Source organism: Arvicanthis niloticus, chromosome 2, assembly GCF_011762505.2.
Source record: "Arvicanthis niloticus isolate mArvNil1 chromosome 2, mArvNil1.pat.X, whole genome shotgun sequence".
NCBI lineage: Eukaryota > Metazoa > Chordata > Mammalia > Rodentia > Muridae > Arvicanthis > Arvicanthis niloticus.
In genome coordinates this window covers 63,896,749-63,923,616 of record NC_047659.1, presented here as the reverse complement: position 1 = coordinate 63,923,616, position 26,868 = coordinate 63,896,749, and the positions used below count along the sequence as shown (strand labels likewise).

Below are 26,868 nucleotides of genomic sequence, written 5' to 3'. Positions count from 1 at the left end.
TTTTGTAAGATCTGTAAAAATGACCTTTTGCATTTCTCATTTCTCTCCATCTTTTATATAGTATACAAATAAAGATTTGAATGAAATTGAATCAATATTGTTTTTAATCTATCAACTGAGAAATGTCCAGGCCCAGAAAAATTCAGGCCTTTGAAGAAGAATTAATACCAGTACTTCCAAAACTATTCTGTAAAATATAAGAATATATATATATTCTTTCTTCATTACTATGGATAGCGCCTAGAACATCATAGGGTTTAATACTATGTGTTAAATGATTGAATAAATGATAAGATGACATCTCTTTCAGAGGAAATTCTAGGCCTTGTCTATGATCATGACCATTGTCCTCACTGACAGAGGTAGACTAGAAATCTTAATATATGAGTATTACACTCGAATACATGGGTGTGGGATTAGAAGATTCTATGAACACAATTTAGATTAATACTTCCATCCTATTTATTTATTTTCCTATTTAGTTTTGATTCATTATAAGAAACTTACTTCTGCAGTTCAGCTAGACTTGGAGGGGAATGAGGAAAATATGGATCCTAAAAAACCTTCAGTGGGAGTGGAGATTACAGGGTATGGTGAACAGATGAATTAGAGGTGCTCTCCTGAGCTAAAAAAGAAATGGTCCTGTGGGTAAGATGTCTGCATGTCAAAAGAATTAGAGTTGACTACAATTGGCAATGAAGATATTCTTGGTGGTCTTGCCATTCCTGGGGCTTCCATAATCCTTGTACCATTTTCACTTTCCTTAAGACTACCTGTTTTCATTTAGCCACTCAGTCTTGGAATTCAGGGAAAAACTAGGAACAGTTGGTGCCTGGTCCAGCATTTCAATGGACAAGATGCCAGGACCTGTTTGCTTCAGGTTGAAATTCTCATCTTCAGATTTCTCTCTGTAGATGGATGTACTACTCATGTTATTACAGCATGCGAAGTTGCCACTCTGTCACGTGAATTGTGGAATAATTCTGTGAAAGGAGCAGCCTTTATACGCAATTCCCTTTTATCTGGTTATCAGAGAAAAAAAGTGCTGTCTTTGGAACTTCATTTGCAAACGATTTGAAGGAGATGTGGCCCAAATGCTTGCTGTCAGCCACAGTGTCAAAGATCATGGTGAGGTTGACTGTGGCTGCAGCAAGTAGTGACAGGAGATAGCAGCATCTGAAAAGCCAGGACTTTCATTTTATGTAGAAGTAGAAACGGGGAGTAAGAAGTAATGAGGAGACATTGCATGACTATAGTGTGTAGTTCATTAACTGCTTACCCAGAGTTAGTGTCCTAGGGCTATGTCATTTATAATCTAATATTTATTTCCAGGGGAAATGTGTGGGAGAAATATCCTTTAAAGTTGTTTCTTTCATTACCTTTCCACTGCATTACTAAAATGTTATGCTAAGGCACAGAATTAATTGAAACAATTTTATCCTGTCCTTACATCATACTCCGTTTGGCAAAGTTTTACTCTAGAGAACAGGAATTCTATGGGGAAGTTGGTCTCTTGACTGCAGTGTATAGCATAATTTAGTTTAAATAGTTCAAGGTTCGGATCTCTTATTCACAACTCTTGGAGTCTGAATGAGGAGGTAGGATTCTCACAACAGGATCTTACAGTTTCAGGGATTTTAAATTCGTGGCTCTTATTTCTTAAACCCATCTATTATCATTGATTTACCCCTTTCCCGTGAGTTTTCTTTGTGATTCATCTTAAGTGTTATCTATCTTGTTTTATAAAGCTCCCAATACCACTGGTGATTTGTTCTTGAGTCATAGTCGTACCACTACCCAGTTCCTTCAGGAAGCAGGTAGATATTATGAAGGGAGCACCAATTTTTAAATCAATAACTGGAAGTAACTAGAGTATGGGCTTGGAAAGCTAACTGACTTCTCTCTGTACTTCATCTATGAACAGGAAGTAAAATATGTCTTTTATTTCTTTCTGCATCACCCTTAGAGGGGTTAGCTGATACTGATCTGGACTTGGTGCACTGTGTCATTGGTGAGGTATCTGTTGTATGGTGGTGCTCTTTGTAAAGTGACTTTATTTTCTAAGAATTTAATGGGAAGAATACAGTGATCATCCCCATCTCAGCTGCATTATGAAGTTCATGTTAGGTGCATCTTGAGTGTCTTTCATTTCCATCTTATTCAACACTTTGCTCCAAGGCAGAGCAAGTGCACAGCCGCTCTTCTGACTTAAAGGTGGATGATGTGCCTATAAAAAAAGACCAAAAATTTTTAGCAGCCACATGATGCTAGACATGTATTTTGTTCTTAGATTCAGAGTTCATTTATTAAATTTGTTAAACTCTCTCTCTCTCTCTCTCTCTCTCTCTCTCTCTCTCTCTCTTTCTGTCTCTCTCTCTCTGTGTGTGTAATGGTTAGACATAATTTTCACACAAGACTCTGCTTTATGTTTTTCTCAGGCACGGTAACACTTGCAATGCAAATTCTAAGAGACTACTTGGTATATCTGCTACATGCTCATTTTCTGATTTATACTTTCATATATCCTGGACACTTTGTCTTCTATATTTCTAGGTGAGACACCATTATGGATGAAGAGGATGTATTTATTATTAGCTATGCAAAGGAGTAGGGACAAAGAAGTGGGGGTTAGAGAGAGAAGAAATACAGAAAAGGCTGAGATGACAGACAGACAGACAGACAGACAGACAGACAGACAGAGTTATTTTTCAAAGAGGAAAGCTACTTTGCATTCCCCTCTTGTTGATGAAGCTTGGAAACATGGGTCCTTACATGATTTCCCTCATCTTTGAGTGTCTCAGAGTGGTTTTAGTAAATTTACTTTCATTTGTGTAATAGATCAGGAATAGATCGACAGACAATCAGACGACAGTTATGTGTTTGGACTGTCAAATAAACGTATCCCTTGCTTCTAATAGTTGGTCGTTTGTATTTCTATTTACTTTTGTGCTACACATGTACCCTATTCTCATTAGGTTTAGTGTGGTAGTTACAGAACACAGGTATTGTATTCTGATTGACAGTTTTCAAATCCTGTCTTTGGTGCTATGTAAACCTAGACAATTTATTCTCTTCTCTGTGAATATTCACACCAACTGCACAGGTTTGTTGTACATGCTGAATATATTAATGCATATAAAGTAGTTATAAATGTTTGATAATTTTAGGTAGCTTTGAAATGACATTCTTTTCTATTAACTCAAGATAAAATTACAAAATAATTTATCATGATTTCAATAGTAGATAATGTATTTTTTAGTAAGATATATAAAGAAAAAGCTGAAATAATAAAAGAGTCTATTAATTTTGCTGAAAGAAACATGAGGGGTTACTATTGGAACAGAAAGCCATGGAGCTTCATTATTATACCAGTGCCGTTCATTGTACAACTTAGGAAGAAAGATGTGCTGAAGAAAGAGGGAAGGGCACTTATGTTTCAACAAAGATTTTTAGTGTTCAGTTAGGGGATGACAATAAAGGTGTAAAGAGTTTACAGTTAGTTTAAGAAGGCTCTTCCATTTCCTCTGAAGATATCAAAACTCATGATGAGGGCAGTGGAGACAGTTGGTAGGTTTTAGTAGAGAAGAAGTGTAGTTAGATTTTTACATAAGGGAAATGGTTGAAGCATTTCCCTAGTGCCTAGAGAGGAGAAGATATATGTGGGACTGTGTAATTTATACAAACTCACTGAACCAACAGGACTGATTTTGGTCCAAGAAGACGCATAGGGCTGGAAAAAACAGGGGCGGGTGTTTCTGGTGCCAATCAACAGGGTAGGTTTGTGGAGGTGGATGGGACTCTGACTTCAAAACACTTAAGTTGATGTTTGCTGGGTAAGAAAAAGAATTGTTGAGGTGGCTCAGATTTTAAAGCTATTAAAAGCCATTTAAAGGAATTCAGAGTTTCCCTGGTTATTCCTAGGTAGCAGGTCATTACAAAGTAGTGAGAGGAACTCAGGCTTGCCCTGGTTATTCTGAGATAGCAGAGTGACCTCAGGAAGGAAGAATGTGTGGTAAAGCAATTTTCTGATTTCTGTTACAGGAAGGGTAGGGCTGGGCATCTGGAGACCTAAGACTTTGGCAATTTAGGTATCAGCTTTCTGAGTATGAGGAAATAGCAGCAAAAATGGGGAGGATAGGGCACACTAGGGATCTGGTGTAGATCAAATTAATGCAATGGGGCTGACTGGAAAGGCATGCCAATGAAACATTGACATCAAAGCTGCAAAGTCAGGCAGTCTGAAGGGTAATGAAATCATCAGAACACTTTCTAGGTCCAACTTGCCCCTAGAACATCTGTGAAATCACAACATAGTTCCACCATCTGCATTCCTAACTCTGACCATGTCTTTTCCCTGTGCTTGTGAGTGAGGATATGGGAAAGGTGATTCTGCGTTGTCTCCCTATTCAGCAACTTGATTTCTTAGGTGACTGGGTATTCCTGGTGACTCTAAAGCCTTGTACTAAATTACCATTCTTATTTTTATAGCACATGCCATACTGAATTTAAGCACATTGCTTGTTGTGCCCTTGGATCTCAATGTAATTTGCTGCTGAGTAAGGTTTCCTTAAAAGCATTAGCCTTTTGAGTTAGTTTCTTTTAGCTTCTATCAATGTCTGACTTCTCTTTCTCTTTTAAGGCTATTCCTCTTGTTTCTGCCACACAGCAATATTCTTCCTAAAATAAACAATGTGAATAGTGTCACAATTATTGCTTGTTTTATTTCAGGTCCCTCGACTGCTAGTATCCAGCACACTTAAACTGAACCCATGGCCAGTGTAAACGTGACTGAGTTGATCATCACTGGCCTTTTTCAGGATCCAGAGGTACAGAAGGTGTGCTTTGTGCTCTTCCTTCCCGTGTACCTGGCCACAGTGCTGGGCAACGGCCTCATTGTTGTGACAGTCAACATCAGTAAGAGTCTGTATTCCCCCATGTATTTCTTCCTCAGCTACTTGTCCTTGGTGGAGATCCTCTACTCCTCTACTGTTGTCCCTAAGTTCATCACTGACTTACTTAACAAGATTAAAACCATCTCTCTGAAGGGCTGCCTGGCTCAGATTTTCTTCTTCCACTTCTTTGGGGTCACTGAGATTCTCTTGCTTACAGTGATGGCTTATGACCGCTATGTGGCCATCTGCAAACCTCTCTACTACACAACTATCATGAGTAGGCCCAAATGTCATCGGCTGGTGGCTGGTTCCTGGGTGGGGGGATTCTTTCATTCTATAATTCAGATTTTCATCACTATTCCTTTGCCCTTCTGTGGTCCCAATGTGATTGACCACTATTTTTGTGACCTCCATCCCTTATTTAAGTTGGCCTGCACTGACACTTTTGTGGTAGGGGTTATTATGTTTGTTAACAGTGGATTATTTTCTGTATTTTCCTTCCTTTTCTTGGTGTCCTCTTATGTTGTTATCCTGTATAACTTGAGGAACCATTCTGCTGAGGGGAGGCGTAAGGCTCTATCTACCTGTGCATCTCACATCATGGTGGTTGTCTTGTTCTTTGGACCCGCCATCTTCCTCTACTTGAGACCTGCCTCCACCTACACTGAAGACAAGCTTGTGGCTGTGTTCTACACGGTCATCACCCCCATGCTGAACCCCATCATCTACACACTTAGAAATGCAGAGGTGAAAAACGCTGTGAGAAATTTGTGGGGGAAAAAAGTGAGCTCAAGTCTGCGATAAAATTAACGGCATGAAACAATCAACCACACGACTCTGACTAGGACTTGAATCTGACTTTAATCATCAGTGAAGGGACAGATTAAAATCTGCATGCTCATGGTCTTTTTAAAATTTGATTTCCATCATGTCATAGGTATCAGTATTTTGGAGTATGTTCAAATGGGACTATTTTACATCTCTTTTCCTGTGATCTATATTGTGTAAGCTTTCTGATTAGAACTCCTGTAATGTGTTGATATAAAGTTCTCATATTGAAAGGAATGAAATAGTTTATTCTTGAGCCAATATGAGTAAAGTGTGAGAATGTTGATTCAGGTTATACCAAATACCACGTTTCACTGTGGTAACAGGCTCATAGAAAATAAAAGTAATAAATCAAGGCACTTTAAAAATACATTGGTAAGAACATCAGGTTGATAGGTTATGGGACAGTGCTGGGGGAATCTCTGTTCTTGTCTTCAGATGATATATGGTAACAGTCTTAGTTTTTGAGTTGGTGAAGATGGTAGTCTGTTAATACATACCTCAAAGATTTATGCAATAGTCACAAGAACATTAGATTAGGTACAGTGGTGGACAACGGATAGCTGTTAATGACTCTAAAGTTAATCCATAATAATTTGTCATGGATCTACCACATCCCAATTCTCCATAACTGTAAACTTCTAATCAGTCAGTGTTTTAGGATCTTAAACACAATCTAGCTTTTTCTGGGGAACCACAGTTCACAGAGGGAATCCTAATCTGGTACCTATCATCTCTGTAGCCTTAGCTTTATTCATTTTTCTTCTGATGTTATCATGCTATTATATGTGATGGGATCTTAGCATCCATTGGCAGAAGTACATGTTTTTCCTTGTCTCCCTGCAATTTTACAAGAAGTCCTAGGACTCCTTTCCTGATTGTTCACATGTATTTATTCCCTAGGCTGACCAGATTGGGTGAGCCGCTTGTACTTCACTCTCTACATTTGTTTTTTTTTTTCAGGTAACCTTACATGATAAGTCACACACAATAGGAACTGAGCTACACAATGAATAGAGATATCAAGGTGATGCAATATTTATTAATCATTTGTGAAGGGACTGGGTCAGTATGAGGATACCAGGAACCAAGGAAGAATTTTCTTAGAAGTTAGCTTAGTTGAGCTATAGCTATTACAGTGGTGCTAATAGTATCTTGCAATGAAAAGCTATCAACTTTACAAACTGCATAGAGATGCCCCTCATCTTTATTTGAATTTGTTGTTGGAGTGGCTGGTGCCCATTCTTTCTGAGTAAACAGCGTTTGTGTATTTCAAAGCCTTTTCATATCCATTACTTCTTAAAATCTTCAAAGCAATTCTACAATGTTAATAAAGTAGTAATTAATCATTCTGAATGCAGAGGTTTAGAGATTTAAATGTCATTTATATTAGGTTTTGGTTGCAAAAAGCAGAATCAGAAATAAGAGAGAAGTGCAGAAGTAAATGATTCAGGGTAGAACCATTCTCTGTCATGTTTGTCTATCACCAAGCACTTTCATTTTTGTGTTTACCTCATGTCCTAAGATGGGTGCTGGAGCTTCATTCACAATCAGTAATTCTCAATGGTTGAATGATTTTTTTGTTGAATGTACACACTGTTTCCTTGGCATCCATGAGAAGAGATGAAAGCTTCTCTTGTGTCCTTTCATGCAAACAACTTCCTACCCACCCAACAGAAGCTGCTGCTCTCATTTATATTATCATATATTAGTTGAGTCTTGATATGTTCATATAAATACTAGCACTATGGTTGCACTCTTTTGAATTTGTCCTTTTTTCTCTGATTTTAATGTTTTTGAAACTCATCTGTATTGTGCATTTATAATAATTTGTTATTCTTTTTATTAAGTGATGTGCCATTGCAGGAATACATCACAGTAAATAAAAATTTTTTCATTGGTAGACACTGGATTTATTTCAGTTATTTGATGCTGTAGATAAAAGCAGTGAGACATAAAAGTGATTGCCACCAAATCTGATGACCTGAGTTTGATCCCCAGATTCCACATGGTAGAAGGGGAGAACTAACACTGGAAAGTTGTTCTCTCAGATCTACTCATGCCCTGTGACATACATGTACCCCTATGCCCAGATAAATACAAGGTTAATTTTATAAAAATCTTGAGAAGTATTTTTAAGTGCCTATTCTGTAAGAAAAAACCCATATATTTCTTTACATTTTCACCACTCTGTAAATACCCAGACTTATCATATTCTCCTCCAGGGTCTAGCATGGTGAGTACCTTTAATTATACATATATCATCCTTATATTCCCACAACCTGCCAGAGTTGCCATACCAAGTGTTCTAGCATAGTCTGGTCACCTAGGCCTCTTCAACAGCCAAGCTCTAGGGCTCCAATAGGCCTTGCTCTACGTGGAACCACCCACATGCACCTTCTGTGCTTCCTTCATCACATCACTTGGTATCTAGACTCCAGGCTCCCCATATTCTCTACCAAGGTTTAGCCTTGTGAGTATTCCTGATATCCCCAGATATACCTTTCCTACAAATCACCAGCCTAGGTCCCATAACTAGTACACCAGCTTAGTCCAGTCTTCCTTACATACATGGAAAAGGAGCTCTAGGCTTGGGCCAGGATTCTTACTACATATTTTCCAAACCACATGGCTCTCTAATGTGAAATGAAACTTTTCCACCCAGATAGATCTATCCCTTGCTACTCCAAGCTTGGAATAGGAAACCCATCTTGCATTCCAACTCAATCCTTTCTCAAGGTACTTCTAATCTCTAGACCCAGCGAATACCTACAGATTATCTTCTACAACCTACTCTGTCTACAAAAAATACAACATAATAACTAACAAAGAAAGCCACATGCCAGATTGCATTGCAAGATTACCAACTACATGAAAAATCAAGCCAGTGTATTCTCTCCAAATCTTCCCAGTAATATAGACATGTTTACAAATGAGAGTTACAGAGATGAACTCTAGGAAACAGAATTTAAAAGAACAATCATAAATTTCATTAAAGAATTCAAGGAGTTTAAAGAAGACACAAAGAGACATCTGAATGAAATTAAGGAGAAAATTCTTAAAGAAAAAATGCTAGCGTGATGCCCAAAAAAACCACAAACATAAAACTGACAGAAATTGATGACAATCTAGGACTATGTAATTGAATTTATGCAATTTAATAAGGAGATCAAAACACCAAGGAGGACACAATCTGAAATGAAGATGGAAGTGAAAAACTCATTAATTAAGACAGAAAACTCAAAGGAAAACCTTACAAGTAGAAAGAATCAACCAGAATATAGAAAACCAGGACTTGAAGGTAAAATAGGGATTCTAGGTCAAATAGGAAAGCAATATGAAAAAAATTAAGAAATAACTACAGGAAAGTATATATAATAAATATGAGATACCATGATAAAACCCCAAACCTTTAAATTATAGGCATAGATGAAGGAGAAAGACCCCAAAGCCAATGGTATTAATCCAGACATTCAACAAGATCATAGAAGCAAACTTTTCTAAACTAAGGAAAGACACACCCATACAAGAAACACACAGAACATCAAATAGACAAGACCAGAAAAGAAATTCCCAACAGCATATCATAGTTAAAACACTAAGTATGCATAACACAGAAAGTGTATTGAAAACTGCAAGAGAAAAAAAATGCAAGCCAGAACCTGACCAATACAGATATGGATGCTTGTAGCCAACCATTGGACTTAGCACAGGGACCACAGTGGTGGAGTTAGATGGAGGACTAAAGAGGCTGAAGGGATTTGCAACCTCATAGGAAGAACAACATCATCAAGTAACCAGACCCCCAGAGTTCCCAGGGACTAAACCACAAACCAAAGAGTACACATGGAGGGACCCTTGGCTCTAGCTGCTTATATAGCAGAGGATGGCCTTCCTGGGCATCAATTGTGGGGGGAGGCCCTTGGTCCTGTGGAGACTCGATGCCCCAACATACAGGAATGCTAGGGTGGTGAGGCTGGAGTAAGTGGGTGGTGGGGGAGCTTCCTCATAGAAGCAGGGAGAATGGGGGAATGGGATAGGGTGTTTGAGGAGGGGAAACTGGGAAGGGGGATAACATTTAAAATGTAAATAAATAAAATAGAAAATAAAAAAAGAGAGAAAATTTATCAGAATAACAGCTGAATTCTCATTAAAAATTTGAAAGCCAGAAGAGTCTGGACAAATGCATTCTAACTCCAAAAAGACTATGGTGGCCAGCATAGATTAATATAGTTATCAAACTATCCTCAGTAATCGAAGGAGAAGGAAAAATGTCCATGACATAAACAGTCTAAGAAACTTATATCAAACTAACCAAATCTCAAGAAAGTACAGGAAGAAGAATTTTGTGCTGAAGAGAGGAATGGGTATAGATGAGAAACTAGGAAAAAAACACAAAGCCTCAAAAAAAAAAAAAAAAAAAAAACCCACAATGCAGTGACCACAATTAACATAATTTAGGTAACTTTAAATATTGTCTTAGTCAGTGTTCAATCGCTGTGAAAAGACACCATAATCATTGCAATTCTTATAAAAGCCAATATTTAATTTGGGAGCTTGTTTGCAGTTTTAGGGAGTTAGTCCATGGTGATCATGGCAGGAAGGAGACAGGCATGGCTATGGGATAGTATCTGAGAGCTTTATATCCTGGTCTTCAGCATTAGGCAAAAAAAGAGATTGGGCATGGTCTTGGCTTTGGAAACAAAGCCCACTCCAAAATGACACACCTCCTTCAACAAGACCACACCTACTCCAATAAAGTGATGCCTTCTAATCCTTCTCAAACAGTTCTACTCCCTGGTGACTAAATATTCAAACATATGAGGCAATGATGGCCATTATCATTCAAATCATCACAAATATCAATAACTTCAATTCTCTAATCAAAAGACACAGACTGAATGGATCAAGAAACAATATCCATTGTTGTAATCTGTTGCTTACAATAAATGCACCTTTGTTGTAAGGACAGACACAACCTTAGAGTAAAAGGAGAGACAAAAGTACTTGGCTCAAAAGTGACCAGAGAACAAGCAGGGTTTGCTATCCCCAGAATGTGACAAAATGGACTCCGAACTAAAACTAATTAGAAGAGATAAAGACACTTTATCCCAATCAAGAGAACAGTTAACCAAGAAAGTATTAGTATCCTAAACATATATGCATTGCACTCTGGGGCTCCCAATTTTATAAAAATTCTACTATTGGATTTAAAGACACAGATGAACATAAATCCACCAATAAAAGGGGATTTCAATATCCCACTTTCCCTAATAGACAGGCCATCTGGACAAAAACTAAACACCAGAATTAATTGACATCATACATCACAGGCACTTAGCAGATCTTGGCAGAATATCCACCCAGGTACCAAAGAATACACATTCTACTCAGCAACACATGGGAATTTTTGTAAAATAGATCATAGGAAACAAATTCAAATTCAAAAAGATTTAAATTACTCCTAGTATCCTATCTGTCCACAGTAAATGTAAGTTGACAGCAAAAACAACCACTAGTAAAATAAACCAAGTCATGGAAATTAAGCAATTTATTACTATTAATGAATGGGTCAAAGAAAAAAAATCAAGAAAGAAAATCTTCCTGGAAATAAATGAACATAAAAACACAATACAACAAAATGCTGGGACACATTAAAAGCAGTTCTATTAGGAAAATGTATAGTTCTGAGTGCCTATATTAAAAAAATTAGAAAGAGTACAAATACATAATTTAATGATGAAACTCATATTACTGATGCTATGATGTGCTTCAGACAGGAGCCTAGCATGGCTGTCCTCTGAGAGGCCCAACCTAACTTAGACAGACACAGATACTTACACCTAAACAATGGACTGAAGTTGGGGACCTCTGTGGTTGAGTTAGGAAAAAGCTGTAAGAAGCTGAGGAGTAGGGTGACCCCATAGGAAGACCAGCAGTCTCAACTAACCCAGACCCCTGAGATCTTTCAGACGCTGAGTCACCAGCCAGGTAGCATACTCTAGCTGGTACGAGGCCTCCGACACATATACAGCAGAGGACTGCCTGTTTTGGCCTTAATGAGAAAAGATGCTCCTAACCATTGAGAGACTTGAGGCCCCAGGGAGTGGGTAGGTCTGGCGGAGGTTGGGGTGGGGTGAGGGGTTGGAGACATCCTTTTGGAGACAAAGGGGAAGAGGAATGGGATGAGGGACTGTTGGAGAGCTGACTGGAGGAGGGTACCAACTGGACTGTAAAAAAAATGAAAGTAATAATAATATTGATGATGTGATGATAATGATAAAAATTTAAACCAAATTTAAGCCCAGTTGACAGCAAGAAACAAAACAAAACAAAACAAAAAAAAACCCCAAAAAACCCCAAAATCAAAAAACCCAAAACACCAGATAGAAATCAATGAAACGGAAATAAAGAAAACATTACAAAGAACCAATAAATCTAAAATTTAGTTTTTTGAGAAAATAAACAATATCAAGAAACTATTGCTCCCCTGAAGGCTGGATGCCCCAGTGTGGGGGAATTCGAGGGCAGGGGGGTGTGAGTGGGTGGGTGGGTGGGTGGGGGAATATCCTCATAGAAGCAGGAGGTGGGGGGATGGAATGGGGGGGCTTCTGGGTGCGGGGTAATGAGGAAAGGGGATAACATCTGAAATGTAAATAAAATACCCAATAAAAAAAAGAAACAAGAAAGAAACTATTGGCCCAACTACAAAAAAAAAAAAAAAAAAAAAAAAAAAAAAAAAAAAAAAAAAAAAAGACCCAAGTGAAGGCACATAAGTTCACTTCCCACTTCCTAATTCCCCGCCCCCTCCGCATTTTTCCCCACTTCTCTTCCCTTCCAGATAAAAAACGTTCTGTCTCTGGACCATCTGGAAGAGCAATCAGTGCTCTTTACCATGGATAAATGGGATAGATTCCTCTAACCCTAATTAATCTTGCTCATTTATTTTTGTGATTCCTTGCTTTGATTCAGGAGTTGAATATGCAACTTGAATATGCAATTTTTTCTTAAATCTTAATAAGTTTTATGGTTTTCTTATTAATAATTAGTTTTAATTTAGTGCATTTTTGTTTAATCTTTATTTAAGGTTGAGTTTTTTGTCAGTTGCATTTGCATAGAGAGTATTTTTATTGGTTATTTTATTTATTTACATTTCAAATGTTATCCCTATTCTCAGTCTCCCATCCACAAACCCACTATACCGTCCTCCCTCCCCCTGATTCTATGAGGGTGCTCCCTCACCCACCTACCCACCCACTTCTGCCTCAGTGGCCTAGTGTCCCCCTATTCTGGGTCAGCAAGCCTCCACAGGACCAAGAGGCTCTCCTCTCCTCCCAGTGATGCCAGATAAGGCCATCTTCTGCTACATATCCAGCTGGAGCCATGGGTACTCTCTGTGTACTCTTTGTTGGTGCTTTAGTTCTTGGGAGCTTTAGGGGAGGTTTCTGGTTGGTTGACATTTTTTGTTCTTCCTATGAGGTTGAAAACCCCTTCAGCTCCTACAGTCCTTGCCCTAACTTCTCCGTTGGGGTCCTTGAGTTCAGTCCAATGTTTGGCTGTGTATATCTGCATCTGTATTGGTCTGGCTCTGGCAGAGAATCTCAGGGGACAGCTATAATGGGGTCCTGTCAGTAAGCACTTCTTGGCATTAGTGATAGTGTCTGGGTTTGGTGTCAGCAGATGGGATGGATCCCTAGGTGAGGCAGTCTCTTGATGGCTTTTCCTTCAGTTTCTACTCCACTCTTTGTCCTAGCATTTCCTTTTGACAGGAGGAATTCTGGATTAATATTTTTGAGGTGGGTAGGTGGTCCCATCCCTCAACTGGGGGCCATCCCAGATCCTTCTCTTCCTCTACTTCTCAGAGATTATTCTCTTTCCCCTACTTAGTAGGACTGTAGCATCCATACTTTGGTGTGATCTTTTTTCTTGGGTTTCATATGGTCTGTGAGTTGTATCATGGGTATTCTGAGCTTCTTTTTTGACTAATTATTCACTTATCAGTGAGTAAATACCATGTGTGTTCTTTTGTGACTGGGTTACCTCACTCAGGATGATATTTTCAAGTTCCATCCATTTGCCTGAAAATTTTATGAAATTGTTTTTTTAATAGCTGAGTAGTACTCCATTGTGTAAATGTACCACATCTTCTGTATTCATTTCTCTGTTGAGGGACATCTGGGTTCTTTCCAGATTCTGGCTATTATAAATAAGACTGCTGTGAATATAGTGGAGCATGTGTCCTTGTTATATGTTGGATCATCTTTTGGGTATATGGCCAGGAGTAATATAGCTGGGTCTTCAGGTAGAACTATTTCCAATTTTCTGAGGAACTGCTAGACTGATTTCCAGAGTGGTTATACTAGCTTGCAATCCCACCAACAGTGGAGGAATGTTCCTGTTTCTCCATATCTTCGCCAGCATCTGTTGTCACATGAGTTTTTGATTTTAGCCATTCTGACTGGTGTGAGGTAGAATCTCATGGTTGTTTTGATTTGCATTTCTCTAATGACTAAAGATGTTGAACATTTCTTTAGGTGCTTTTTGATCATTTGAGATTCCTTGGTTGAGAATTCTTTGTTTAGCTCTGTACCCCATTTTTATTAGGGTTATTTGGTTTTCTGAAGTCTAACTTCTTGAGTTCTTTGTATATATTGGATATTAGCCCTCTATTGAATGAAGTGTTGACAATGATCTTTTCCTAATCTGTTGGTTGCCGTTTTGTCCTATTGACAGTATCCTTCGCCTATGGAAGTTTTTCAATTTTATGCAGTCCCATTTGTTGATTCTTGATCATAGAGCATAAGCCATTGGTGTTCTGTTCAGGAAACTTTCTACTGGGACAATGTATTAAAGGCTCTTCCCCACTTTCTCTTTTATTTGATTCATCATATCTGGTTTTATGTGGAGGTCCTTGACCCACTTAGACTTGAGCTGTGTACAAAGAGATAAGAATGGATTGAGGATCGATTTGCATTCTTCTACATGCTGACTTCCAGTTGAACCAGAACCATTTGTTGAAAATGCTGTCTTTTTTCCACTGGATGGTTTTGGCTCCTTTGTCAAAGATCAAGTGACCATAGGTATGTTGGTTTATTTCTGTGCCTTTAATTCTGTTTCATTGATCTACCTGTCTGTCTTTGTACCAATACCATGTAGGTTTTTTTTTTTTTCACTATTGCTCTGTAATACAGCTCGAGGTCAGAGATGATGGTTCCCTTTGAAGTTCTTTTATTGTTGAGAATAGTTTTCCACTATCCCAGGTTTTTTGTTGTTGCGGTAAATCTCCGACCCAAGGAAATCCAGTCAAGGAAAACACAACTCAATTACAAATGTATGCTGCACGCCTAGATTGGGCAGATTTACCATTGGACTACTCTAATCCCCAGCTATGAGATCCCTTATAACCTGCAGTTTTTCTAGGTCATGTTCTTCCCTTCTTCCTTCCACCAACTCCCAACTGCCCCAACAGCTCTCCCGACTCCTCCCCTAAGCCTTTTTCTCCACCTCCCCTTTTACTGCCCAATCACCGTCTCTAGCCTTTATTTAACAAATTCAATTGGACAGAAGGTTCACAAGATTCACTCCTCGTTCGCAGCCCCTCCCGGGAGTGGAATTACCATGACAACAAGAGGCTGGGGCTATCCACAACATTTTGTTATTCCAAATGAATTTGACAATTGCTCTTTCTCACTCTATGAAGAATTGAGTTGGAATTTGGTTGGGGGTTTCATTGAATCTGTAGACCCTTGTAGGTCTGTGAACACTGGGCAAATTCAACTGACTTGCGTTTATCACTGATTTCTAATGTTCCCTGTAGAGACTTTTAAAGTCCTGCTTCCCATGAGGCATTATGTCTTATTAGGAAGGGGAGAGACTACAGATCTCTGGGGACCTCATTCCTCTCATCTGATCATGTCCTCTCCCTAGATGTCATCTAGGCAGCATGAACTTAAGGCTGAGCTGTCTGAGTGCTCAGATTTCTATGGCACATCTGGGAGGCAAGTCTTCTTTTCTTTTACCTAAAAATCAGGTAGGTGTGAAGGCCTAAGTCCTAAACTGCAAGGGGGAGCAGAGCTATCCTGCTACTCCAGGGAGGCAGGAGTAGGTTATAGTTGACTTAGTGCTTCTCCATTGGCTCCCAGAGAAACAGCATGAGTCCAGAGACTATTTTTTGCATCTGTGTGTTCAGAGCAGGAAAATCACATGAACTCTGTTTTGGCCTTAGTTTTGTCTTCAGGGGCTTCTTTCATCTATGATGTCTGAATATATTTTGAAAGAAAAGGGAGTAATGCATGAGATACATAAAATACTAGCTGTGAAGTGGTGAGAAAGAAGCAGCCTATGCCTTAAGGAAGATTACACTATAGCTAGACAGATGACTATATAGATAATTGTTATTCAGTGTGGTAAGTGCTGTGATTCCAAATTGTCATGAGGTAAGAGGGGCCACTGGCTGTGTGGGCCTATGGATGTTGGAGGTTGTGGAGTTACTATCTCTGAGAAAAAACACAAGAAGATATATGAAGAGAACTTGTACCAAGAGATTGGGTATGGACTTATGGTCTCAATTCCTGAAGAATATGTCCTCTGCATTGTATAATTTGGAATATTAGCCTCTAAGAAGTTAAAGAACTTTCTAGAAATCACAGAATTTCCATCATAGAAAACCTGAATGTGTGAGGAAAAAAGTCTGGCTTATGAGCATTATCTTCCTTCATAAGTGGAGTTTTGGTCCTCACCTTCTTTGTGTTTCTGTGTTTGTACTAGTGTCTCACTTTTGGCCTGTAAAAAAGTAAATCATCTCACCAGTCTGAGCCTTGAAGGAAGGGGAACTTTGTGATATGAATGGAAGTCATCTGGCTCCTACTAACAGGTACCCTGGAGTCTTATTGAAGGAAAGGCTTTGAGGTTACATACAGTCCTCAACTACTTTGGAATTGTCTAGCATGTATTAGAATAGTTTTCAAGTTAGTCATTGGTAATGCTAGCCTGGGTGATTTCTTAAGGAGATAGATATGTGTCTCTCAGTAAGGATGTCCCAGAGCATGAGTGGATACTTTAAAATGGTGACAGACCACTGGCACTCAGGGCCTAAGTTTGGAGGAAATGAGCATGGAAGCAAAGAAGAAAATTGAGCATTGGCTGGATTATGATGGTGTCATCAAGTATATGACTATAGACAGTAAGGACCTGGAGGAGAAATAGAATGAAGGTCACAGACATGACTGTGTATAGGCTTGTGGTTCTCTTAAGGGGTGTTGAATGTCAAGGGAGGTATATCATGGCCATTTCTTCTGAAGGCACTAATTAATATGTGAGATATTGAAGAATACCCTCCATCTCATAAGCCAAGATAGGAAAATGAGTCAGGATAAAGGCAAAGAAGGAAATCTTTAGTGGAAAGTACAGGAAAGATGTCAAAAGTATGAGAAAATCATCTAGCTTGGATATGTCAACACTCTCCTGTCTGCCTCTTGTTGAACAATGAGTGGATTTTTTGAGTTTATGTATGATCACTCCTCTTTGACTCCACTCTCTGCAACAAGGTCATTTGATTATAGGCTGAGATATTCTTAATGAGTCCTCTTTGACTATAGGTGAATTAAAAGTTTCTAACACCGCTTCATATATCAGGGGTATTCTTTGTCTTCAGCTTTACATATAGTTATTTTCCCCACAATTGCAGCCATATACAATGCACTCATACTTTCTCTGTCTCCTTGGTATGCTTTTATTTTAATTATTAACTCCTTGTCTTTTAATACTTAGTTTAAGGTTTCCTGAAAAAGATTTTATTTAAATTACCTATTTCATGAAGTCTTTTATATCATTTCAGATCATACCACCCAACTTGCTCCCTCATGGCTGACATACACAATGTGACTGAATTCATTTTCCTTGGACTCTCTTCCAATCAAGAGGTGCAGAGAGTCTGCTTTGTGATATTTCTGCTCTTGTACATGGCCATTGTACTCGGGAATCTGCTCATGGTGGTCATTGTGGCAGTCAGCAGAAATCTTGGATCCCCCATGTACTTCTTCCTCAGCTCCCTCTCCTTTGTAGAGATCTGCTACTCCTCCACAACAGCCCCAAAACTCATCTTGGATCTCCTAGCTGAAAAGAAATCCATATCTGTATGGGGCTGCATGACACAGCTTTTCTTCATGCACTTCTTTGGTGGTGCTGAGATTTTCCTTCTCACAGTGATGGCCTATGACCGCTATGTAGCCATCTGTAAGCCTCTGCACTACACTAGCATCATGAACCATCAGGTGTGTGCTGTCCTTGTAGGAACAGCTTGGATAGGAGGCTTTGTGCATTCCTTTTTCCAGATTCTTCTCATTCTCCCTTTGCCCTTCTGTGGCCCCAATATTATTGACCATTATTTCTGTGACTTGCTTCCTGTGCTTAAACTCGCCTGCTCAGACACCTTCCACATTGGCCTGCTGATTGTTGTCAATGGGGGAACACTGTCTGTGATCAGCTTTGTGGTCCTTTTAGCATCCTATGGGGTCATCTTGTTCCATTTAAGAACTCAGAGTGCTGAGGGACAACGCAAAGCTCTGTCCACCTGTGGGTCCCATGTCACTGTGGTTATATTGTTCTTTGGTCCATGTGTCTTCATCTATTTGAGGCCTTCTGCTACTTTGCCTATAGACAAGATGATTGCTGTGTTCTACACAGTGATAACTCCCCTCCTCAATCCTCTCATCTACTCCCTGAGAAATGCAGAAGTGAAGAAAGCCATAAAGAGTCTGTGGTTCAGGACAAAGAAAGTAGATGCAAAATAGAGTCTGGCTATTGGCTATTGGGATTGGAATGGTGCGGAGTCCAAACTGATGGGCACTAAGGGGAAGGAATGCTCATTTAGCATTATTGTAGCTGATAAATATCTTCTAAAATACTTATAAATTAGTTCCTGTTATAAAATATTTTTATGTAATTAACTATTTTAGATTGTGTCCAGTCTTACCACTATCTACAATACTGTTGCTAATATTTACAGCAAAATATTGAACAATACACATTTTGGTTTATATTCAGTTTGTATGGTAATTTAAATATGACATGGACAGAAATATTTTTGCTCCATATAGTTAAGTTGAACCATTTGTCTTACAAATGCACTCTTGATAGAAACAAATTTTTAATTTAAGAGAATATTTATCCATTGTGGTTGAGATATAAGAGTTAATACACTATTTTAGTATATCTTGACAGATGCTTTTTAATTATAAAAGGAAACATGTACCTTCTTAAACACCTTTTATACAATTTCTCACAGTGAACTAGCAATGAGATAATTTGATGGGACACATCTCCTTACAAGGTGTACTGCAGAGACATTAAGCACCATTATTGTGCTATTTTTACCAAAACATATAACCTAATTGTGTATAATTGTGTAACAGCTTAACAAAAAAATAGAAAGAAGAATGTTCTGCAACATTACTGGCATTTACTATTCAAAAGTGTAAAGTGCAAAGAAAAACTGAAAAGTTGTTTCCCCTTCAAACTACTCTTAAAGATAAGCTGAGTGGTGAGCAGTGGATGTTGAAAAAAAAATTAACTTAGTGGCATCTTTAGAGTTTTCTTCTCTCAATTTGTTGTGCTATATATATATATAATATATGATATATAAACTTGTAACATATAACAAATATATCTGTAACATGAAACATGTGGCATATAGTATGTAATAATGGGTACAATGTTGTATGTAATATGTAATATATGATATATGATATATAATACTATACACTATATAACATAAATGTAATGCAAATATAATATAAATTAGAGAGATGCCTTTTTACTTTTAGAGCAATCGAACCTCATTAAGTAATGAGTTTACATGTGTGTGCACCTGTGTAGAGAAGAATTTAAGCTTTGGTTGTAGTTCATCTCATTTTATTAGCCTTGGTGTACTTACACAATTCCTTTCAATCTCTTTTTGATATTGTGGGCTTTTGATCATTTTTTTTCAAGAGGAATATTATTGGGAATTCAAGAAATGCTGTTGGTAACATAAATCAATGTTATTTATTTTGGAAGTGATAAATGAGGGTCTTTGTTAATATAAAATATAGAAGGATTTGCAAATTCCCTTGAATAATGAACATTTCTTTGAAAATCGAATTTTAGTTTTCATGTTGTGTAGTGGAATGCTGATGGGAGCAGGTGAAGCCACATCTGGCCTTTTGCTTATAATTCTCAGAACTATGGAGAAGCAGATGATGAGAGGTGTATGCTGTAGATTGATTTTCTGCAGCTCACATTATGGGTGGGTAGGTTCCATAACATCTATTGATTCAATAGAATCCTTTATGAGTTTTATAAGTTTGAACATTTCCCACCACCTTTCTGAACACTAATTGTTTAATCTGTCAAATAGGAATGCTTGTTGCTATGGGAGAATGTTACTTTTCCTATATGACCCAAAAGATAAAGAAATGCAACTGTTGCTTTGGAAATTACACCTTATAGTTAGGAAGTTCTTGTCTTGCTGATGTCCCTTCACCAAATTCTAAGAATTTGTTGGAAAATGTTTATAATTGTAAGAATGAACAACTGGAAGACTCCTACAACAGATGTTAGAGAGAGCTAGTGTAGTTGTTCTACCATTTCTCCCTTGGTTACTCTGTCATCTTTACAATGAGTGAGGTGGACAAGATGAGCTCAAAGACCATTCCGTGACTCAGAAGTAGTGAAAGCAAGTGTGTGAGGTGGTTTGGATTTACTTGACTGGACTTTTCCTGGAACTCACTGATATCATGGGCACAATGAAGTGTGAGAGGCCAGGAGAGACCACCTGGAACCCCTTGAGGATGTCCTAGTGGGCTGTGATGTTGGATTCCTCTTCATTACTAACTTGAGACTAGAGGAGGCAGGACCTTTGGGGCCAGATCAACAAGGGCAAGTACAAATCTTATATTTCTAATTGGATTAATTAGAGAGCGATCTCTTAATCCTGAAGGAAGCAAATGAGAAATTGACTTTTGCTGTTCTTAGAAACTCCCCAGACAAGGGGTGCTCAGGGAATTCAGCTCTTGATCTAAACTCTTTATCTTTCACACCTTAAAGTTTCTTGGTGAGCAAATATTTTCAACTTTCTTTTCATAGGTTTTAAGTAAAACAATCCTATTTCATTCCTTTGTCTCTTTCCTAATGAGATGATAGTTAAAAGTTGTAGTTGGTGCACAGAGGTATTAGCATTGATGCCACCTGCTCCCTTTAGGTGGAGCAGATTCTGAGTCTGTTGCATTCACTGAGCATGGATGGACAAACCCTAGGGTATGGACTTTCACACACTGGTACACTCCTTCTCTCCCTTCCTTTTTCTCTTCCTCTCTTTTTCATTCTCTAACAAGGTCTCATGTATTCAAGTCTGCTCTTGTATGTCATAGGTAGCTAAGGATGGATGATCTTGAATTTCTGATTATCCTGCCACCATGTTCAAGTTCTGGTATTATAGGCATGTGCCACAAGACCCAGTCTTATGCAATGCTGGAGCTTTCTGCATGGTAGGTAAGTACTCTACCAACTGAGCAGCACACTCAGTCCCTACATTATCTGATTCCATTGTTGGTATCTCTGTTTCACACGCTTCCACAAACAGAGAGCCTTTCTCAGATTTTCTCTCTATCAACTGACAGGATGGCCTTAGATATCTTTTTCTAATTTTAATTTTTTATTGGATATTTTATTTACATTTCAGATGTTATCCTCTTTTCCCATTTTGTCTGGCTATACTGCAGGATGACAGTCAAATTGCAGCTTAGCTCAGAGACTATTCTATAGACAGTCATTTTTATGTGAACTTCTGGTAACATGGCTAGCTGAGAATAATTTGTATTGTTAGCTTTTCAAACTAACTGTTACCTTTTAAAAAATATCCATTTAAGAAATTCAAAGGAACTGTCTAAGACTTTCTCATTCCTGACATTTTCTAGATGACAGAAATGTATTAAGCTTGTAAGATCCTGAATTGAGATAAGCCTATGTAGAAATCTAAATTTTGGGTCTGGAGATGGGATGTAGGTTTGAGTGCTAATGTAGCATATATGAGGCATTGGTTATCTACCTATTTGTTTGTCTATCTGTCTATCTATCTATCTACCTACCTACCTACCTACCTACCTACCTATCTATCATCTATTTATCTATCTATCATCTATTCACTTTATATACTGATCATAGCACCTCCCAAGTCCATTTCTCTTCCCCATGCTCCCTTCTTTTTCTTTCAGAGAAGGGGAGACCCCCTGCTCCATGGATGTGAACCTGTCCTTGTGCACCAATTACAGTAGGACTAAGTGCATGCTCTCTCACTGAGGCCAGACAGGCAGTCCAGCTAAGGCAAGAGAATCTGAGACAGCCCACACTGCAAATATTAGGGGACCTACATGCAGACCAAGCTACACATCTGCTACATATGTGTAGAGGGACTGTGTCTAGCCCAAACATAATCTTTTATTGGTAGTTCAGGCTGTGAGCCCCCATGAAGGCATTGGTTATTAGCCCCAGCATTATACAAAGAAAAAGAGAAATGAGCCCAGATTTGCTGAAGAATGACTTTGAACCAAGGTCTCCATGTTTTAGATCTCCAAGATCTCACAAACACTAACATTCATATTTCTTTGACTACTTTGTTTTCAGATATGGCTAATGAAATAAAATTTTTTCCTTGGAGTGACTCTGAAAATGAACTCATTTTCTGACTATAAAAGATCTGAAAAATAAGATTAAGAATCAAAGCAATTAAGTATTTCCAAGGTAAGTTTAGCCACTAAGCCTCTCCTGATTTGTGCTTGGACTTACAGTCAAACAGATCATGTACTCTGAGAGTCTGGTCAGTTTCAAGAACTCTTTTGTTGTTGCCTTGGCTTCCTAAGATATTTAGTAATAGACAGAGGACTCAGGGATCACACCAAGCTGCTTACTACTATACACTGTTCTCAAATCTGTGTAGAGTGCTACAGAGGATATAAGCCATTCTCTAAGTGCTTTCAAAAGCTTACAGTTTTGCTGGTGAGACCAGATGGATCTATGTCAAACATGTAAGTTTTAACTAAATCTTAGTGGCTAAGGGCTGATGACAAGCTCTGTGCTCCCAACACAAATCCTATAAAGGAGATTTTCCTCTGGAAACAAGCTTATCTGACTCCAGAAATATGGTTTTTCTGATAGGACTGCTAAGCTGTGGAGACAAACTGTCCTAGTAGGCATTATATCACTGACAAGTGGCCCACTGGAATTGAATCACAATCATTGTTAATTTTCTTACTGTTATTATTTAAAAGTTTCCATTTCTCTCATATTTGCCTTTTTTTCTAGAAATGGTTCTATTCTTTCTTTCTGGTCTGCATCCAGAATAGAGTCAGATTTGGGTCAGCATCAGATGAGGAGTCAGTGAATGACATATTCTTGAGCAGAAGGTGAGGAATTTGATCCCCAGCAACCATGATAAAAACAAGATATGATGGTGCTTAGTTCTAAGAAAACTCCTGAGGAGGCTATCTCAGATTTGCTGGCCAGTCAGCCTAAGAGAATTTACAAGCCCCATGACCCAATGAGAGACATTGTCTCAAAAAATATGGGTGGCACTTCTGAAGAATTTCACCTGGGAGTTCCCTCTCGCCTCCACATATACCACATGTACCAATCACTTCTGTGAATGGTTTGGTGGGAGATTCTTGTACCAGAATCTTAGGATATTAGATTCCTAAAGGTGGTATTATACCTGAATCCATTGCAAGAGTACTTTAGGGAACCACTTTTACAGATGCCTTGAACTGTGTGATAAGGTAAATAAAATATACTCAATTATGCTCTAATACTTTATACTTTGATTTTTATCATGTTCAAGCACAGGAGCCTGGTAAGTTCTACCAATTGTAGAATAATTAGAGTTGATAAATTATATCACTCATTGTAGAGCATTGATCTCTTTCCAGTACAGATGGGATTATATCATCAGTGAAGTCATTATGATTAGGAGATTCAGGCAGACTTTTGGAAGAATGCAAACAACAGTTCAAGTATAAAATTTGTGACTTTGGGTATGTGGCTGAATCTAAGTCTCATGTTTCTTATTTCCAAAATAATCTCCAATTTCTATTTGGAGTGCATCATGCATGACATCTTTCCATTTTTGAGGACAGAGTCCAGGAATTTTTATGCATTTATATCACTACAAAGCCAAATTGTAGCTTGAGACTATTATCAAGCTATAGATAATGGCTATTTTAGTCATGGGATACTTGACACAAGTCAGGGAGAAAGAGAGAGAGAGAGAGAGAGACAGAGAGAGAGAGAGAGAGAGAGAAAGAGAGAGAGAAAGAGACCAGAGAGAGACACACACAGAGAGAGGGAGAGAGACAGAGACACACAGAGAGACAGAAAAAAAGAGAGAGACAGAGAGAGAGACAGACACACACACACATGACACAGAATGACAGACACACACACACACACACACACACACACACACACACACACACACACACACAGACAGAGAATGAATAAGCTACAAAGTCCAAAGAAGATGCCTTTCATCATTTCAGATGGAGTTCTGATTTTGCTTTCTGTGATTCTAGGCTTTTAGAAATTGCTCTTAGAAGCATGGCAGCTGCAAGCAATGTTACAGAAATAATTTTCTTGGGGTTATCCCAGAGTCAGCATGTGCAGAAGATCATCTTTGTGATGTTTCTCCTGATGTACACAGCCATTGTGCTTGGCAATGGCCTGATTGTGGTGACTGTAATGGCCAGCAAAGGGCTTTCTTCCCCCATGTATTTCTTCCTCAGCTACTTGTCATTCGTAGAAGTCTGCTACTGTTCTGTCACAGCCCCCAAACTTATCTTCGACTCCTTGCTCAAGAGGAAAGTCATTTCCCTCCAGGGTTGCATCACACAAATATTTTTCCTTCATTTCTTTGGTGGCACTGAAATCTTTCTTCTGACAGTGATGGCCTATGACCGCTATGTGGCCATCTGCAAGCCCTTGCACTATGTCACTATCATGAACCGAAGAGTGTGTGGCCTCCTGGTGGGGGCAGCATGGAGTGGGGGTTTGATGCATTCTGCTGGACAAACCTTACTCATTTTCCAGCTGCCATTTTGTGGTCCCAACATCATTAACCACTACTTCTGCGATGTCCACCCAGTGTTGAAGCTGGCTTGCTCAGACACCTTCCTCATTAGCCTGCTAGTCATCATCAATGGTGGCTCCATCTCAGTGATCAGTTTTGCTGTGCTGTTGGTTTCTTATGTGGTCATTCTGCATTCTCTGAGGGGCCACACGGCAGAAGGACGACATAGGGCACTCTCTACTTGTGCCTCTCACCTGGCTGTGGTGGGTCTGTTTTTCATACCCTGCTCTTTTGTCTACATGAGACCCTGTGTCACCCTCCCTGTGGACAAGGTTGTGGCTGTGTTTTATACAGTTGTCACACCTCTATTGAACCCCATTATTTACTCTTTCAGAAACACTGAGGTGAAAAATGCCATGAGAAGACTTGTGGGGAGGAAGGTGACTTAGGAAGAGAAATAGAACATTTAGGCAAAAGACAGATAATAGAGATGGGAGGTTGGGGGTATCTCAGGTCCCACTCAGTCTCTACCTTGACAAAGACAGTGGCCTTTTTGACATTTCCATTTCCTCACCTTTATGGCAATAGGGAAAGAGTGAAGATATCTAGAACGGTCTAGTGCCACAGTCTTGAAGCAGATTGGCAAGTCTGGAGAAAGTAAACTTCTTCAGAACCCCAAGACAGTCTAGGAAGGTTAAGGAGAAAGATAAAGAAAAGTGTGGCAATGCTTATTGTTTGGCCCTCTGTTGATATTCCATTAATATTCACCAATTAAATGAATGAATGTATAAATGCCAGTTATGGAAGATGAAACAATGATAGCAATTAGTAGATGTTACATATGTTACAGAAATATTATCTTGAATACATTTTTAAATTTTGGAACTGAGATTTTCCATTCAAGTGCTTATCCTGGAAGTTCTGTAGTAATATAATTTAAACAAAATTCAAATCCTTGAGAAAATAACAAAATTGTGTTAAATGAATGAATATATATGAAATAATAAACAAATACCATAGGTTTTAAGTATCTGTGCATAATTGACTAGAAGTATTAAATTCACCAAGGGCTAGTCAGTGGCACAAATGTGCCTAGGACCAGGACCATGTCAAATGCTTTCACCCCCTTTACTATTTAGTGGTAAAATGAGGGGGGAGGGGAGAGAGTCTTAATATGAATCCTTGACTCCAAAGGCAGAGTTTCTTCTGGGTATATAAATCAGTAATTATGAAAAATGAAAAGAGTTCTTTTTCAGAGTACATCAGTACCTGAAAGAGAGTAGTTCTGGGTCCATTGTCAAAGGCTTTTACCATGGTGGTAAAAGCAAGTGAAATTTTACTTAATGTTGTCAACACTGCTTTTAAAAAATAATTTCTCCCTTTCAAACCTTCCTCTGTAGTGACATACTACACTATCTTTTAAAATGTATGGTCTTATTTTCTTGTACACACACACACACACACACACACACACACACACCCTAAAAGGCATAAATACAGTCTTCTCAGTCTGTATAATGTTACTTGGTTTTATGTTTTCAGGCTGACCTGATAATTTGGATAACCAATTGGTATGCTCTTCTTGTGGGAAGATTATTTCTTTCACTCTTAACATATCCTACTTGACTGAAGTGCTTTGTCTAGGGTTATGGTCTAGTGAGATTTCCCTGTTCCATGCTAGCATATCTACTAGTGTCATCTTTGTTAGGGTTGTTTAGGAAGCAGTGATGGTGAGACTTCAGGGATGTAACTTCTGACATTTCTAGGAGACAATCTTACAGTATATTCTTGGTTCCTCTGGCTCTTACAATCTTTCAGGCCTGTCTTCTACAATGATCCCTTAGACTTAGATTGTTGTGTTGTAGATGTATCAGTTGAAACTGGGCTTTGCAACTCTGATTTTGCTTGCTTGTGGTTTTCTGTAATGGCCTGTATTTGTTGCAAAGAGACGTTTCCTTCATGAGGGGTAGGGAATACACCTACATATGTGAGTCTTAGACAAATGTTTAGAAAAGAAGTACTTAAGGAGTAGTTCAATACTATGCCTATTTAGCA

General features: G+C 38.6%; 3 protein-coding genes across 3 annotated transcripts; all 3 read left to right on the top strand.

The window, feature by feature from the left end:
- Positions 1 to 1,576: 1,576 nt before the first annotated feature.
- Positions 1,577 to 7,623, top strand: LOC117703831 (olfactory receptor 4B1-like). Its single transcript, XM_076929180.1, has 2 exons — positions 1,577 to 1,598; positions 4,729 to 7,623. Exon 2 carries the CDS (start codon positions 4,770 to 4,772, stop codon positions 5,694 to 5,696), a length of 927 nt encoding a protein of 308 aa, XP_076785295.1. The 5' UTR covers positions 1,577 to 1,598; positions 4,729 to 4,769; the 3' UTR covers positions 5,697 to 7,623.
- An 8,039-nt stretch (positions 7,624 to 15,662) lies between these two features.
- Positions 15,663 to 19,978, top strand: LOC117703711 (olfactory receptor 4X2-like). The gene is made up of 3 exons (XM_076929179.1): positions 15,663 to 15,750; positions 16,488 to 16,593; positions 17,557 to 19,978. The coding sequence occupies exons 2-3, from the start codon at positions 16,562 to 16,564 to the stop codon at positions 18,509 to 18,511; spliced, it is 987 nt and encodes a 328-aa protein (XP_076785294.1). The 5' UTR covers positions 15,663 to 15,750; positions 16,488 to 16,561; the 3' UTR covers positions 18,512 to 19,978.
- A 4,366-nt stretch (positions 19,979 to 24,344) lies between these two features.
- LOC117703948 (olfactory receptor 4X1) lies at positions 24,345 to 26,586 on the top strand. The gene has a single exon (XM_034495849.2). The coding sequence runs from the start codon at positions 24,345 to 24,347 to the stop codon at positions 25,260 to 25,262; it is 918 nt and encodes a 305-aa protein (XP_034351740.1). The 3' UTR covers positions 25,263 to 26,586.
- The last annotated feature ends 282 nt before the right edge of the window (positions 26,587 to 26,868 follow it).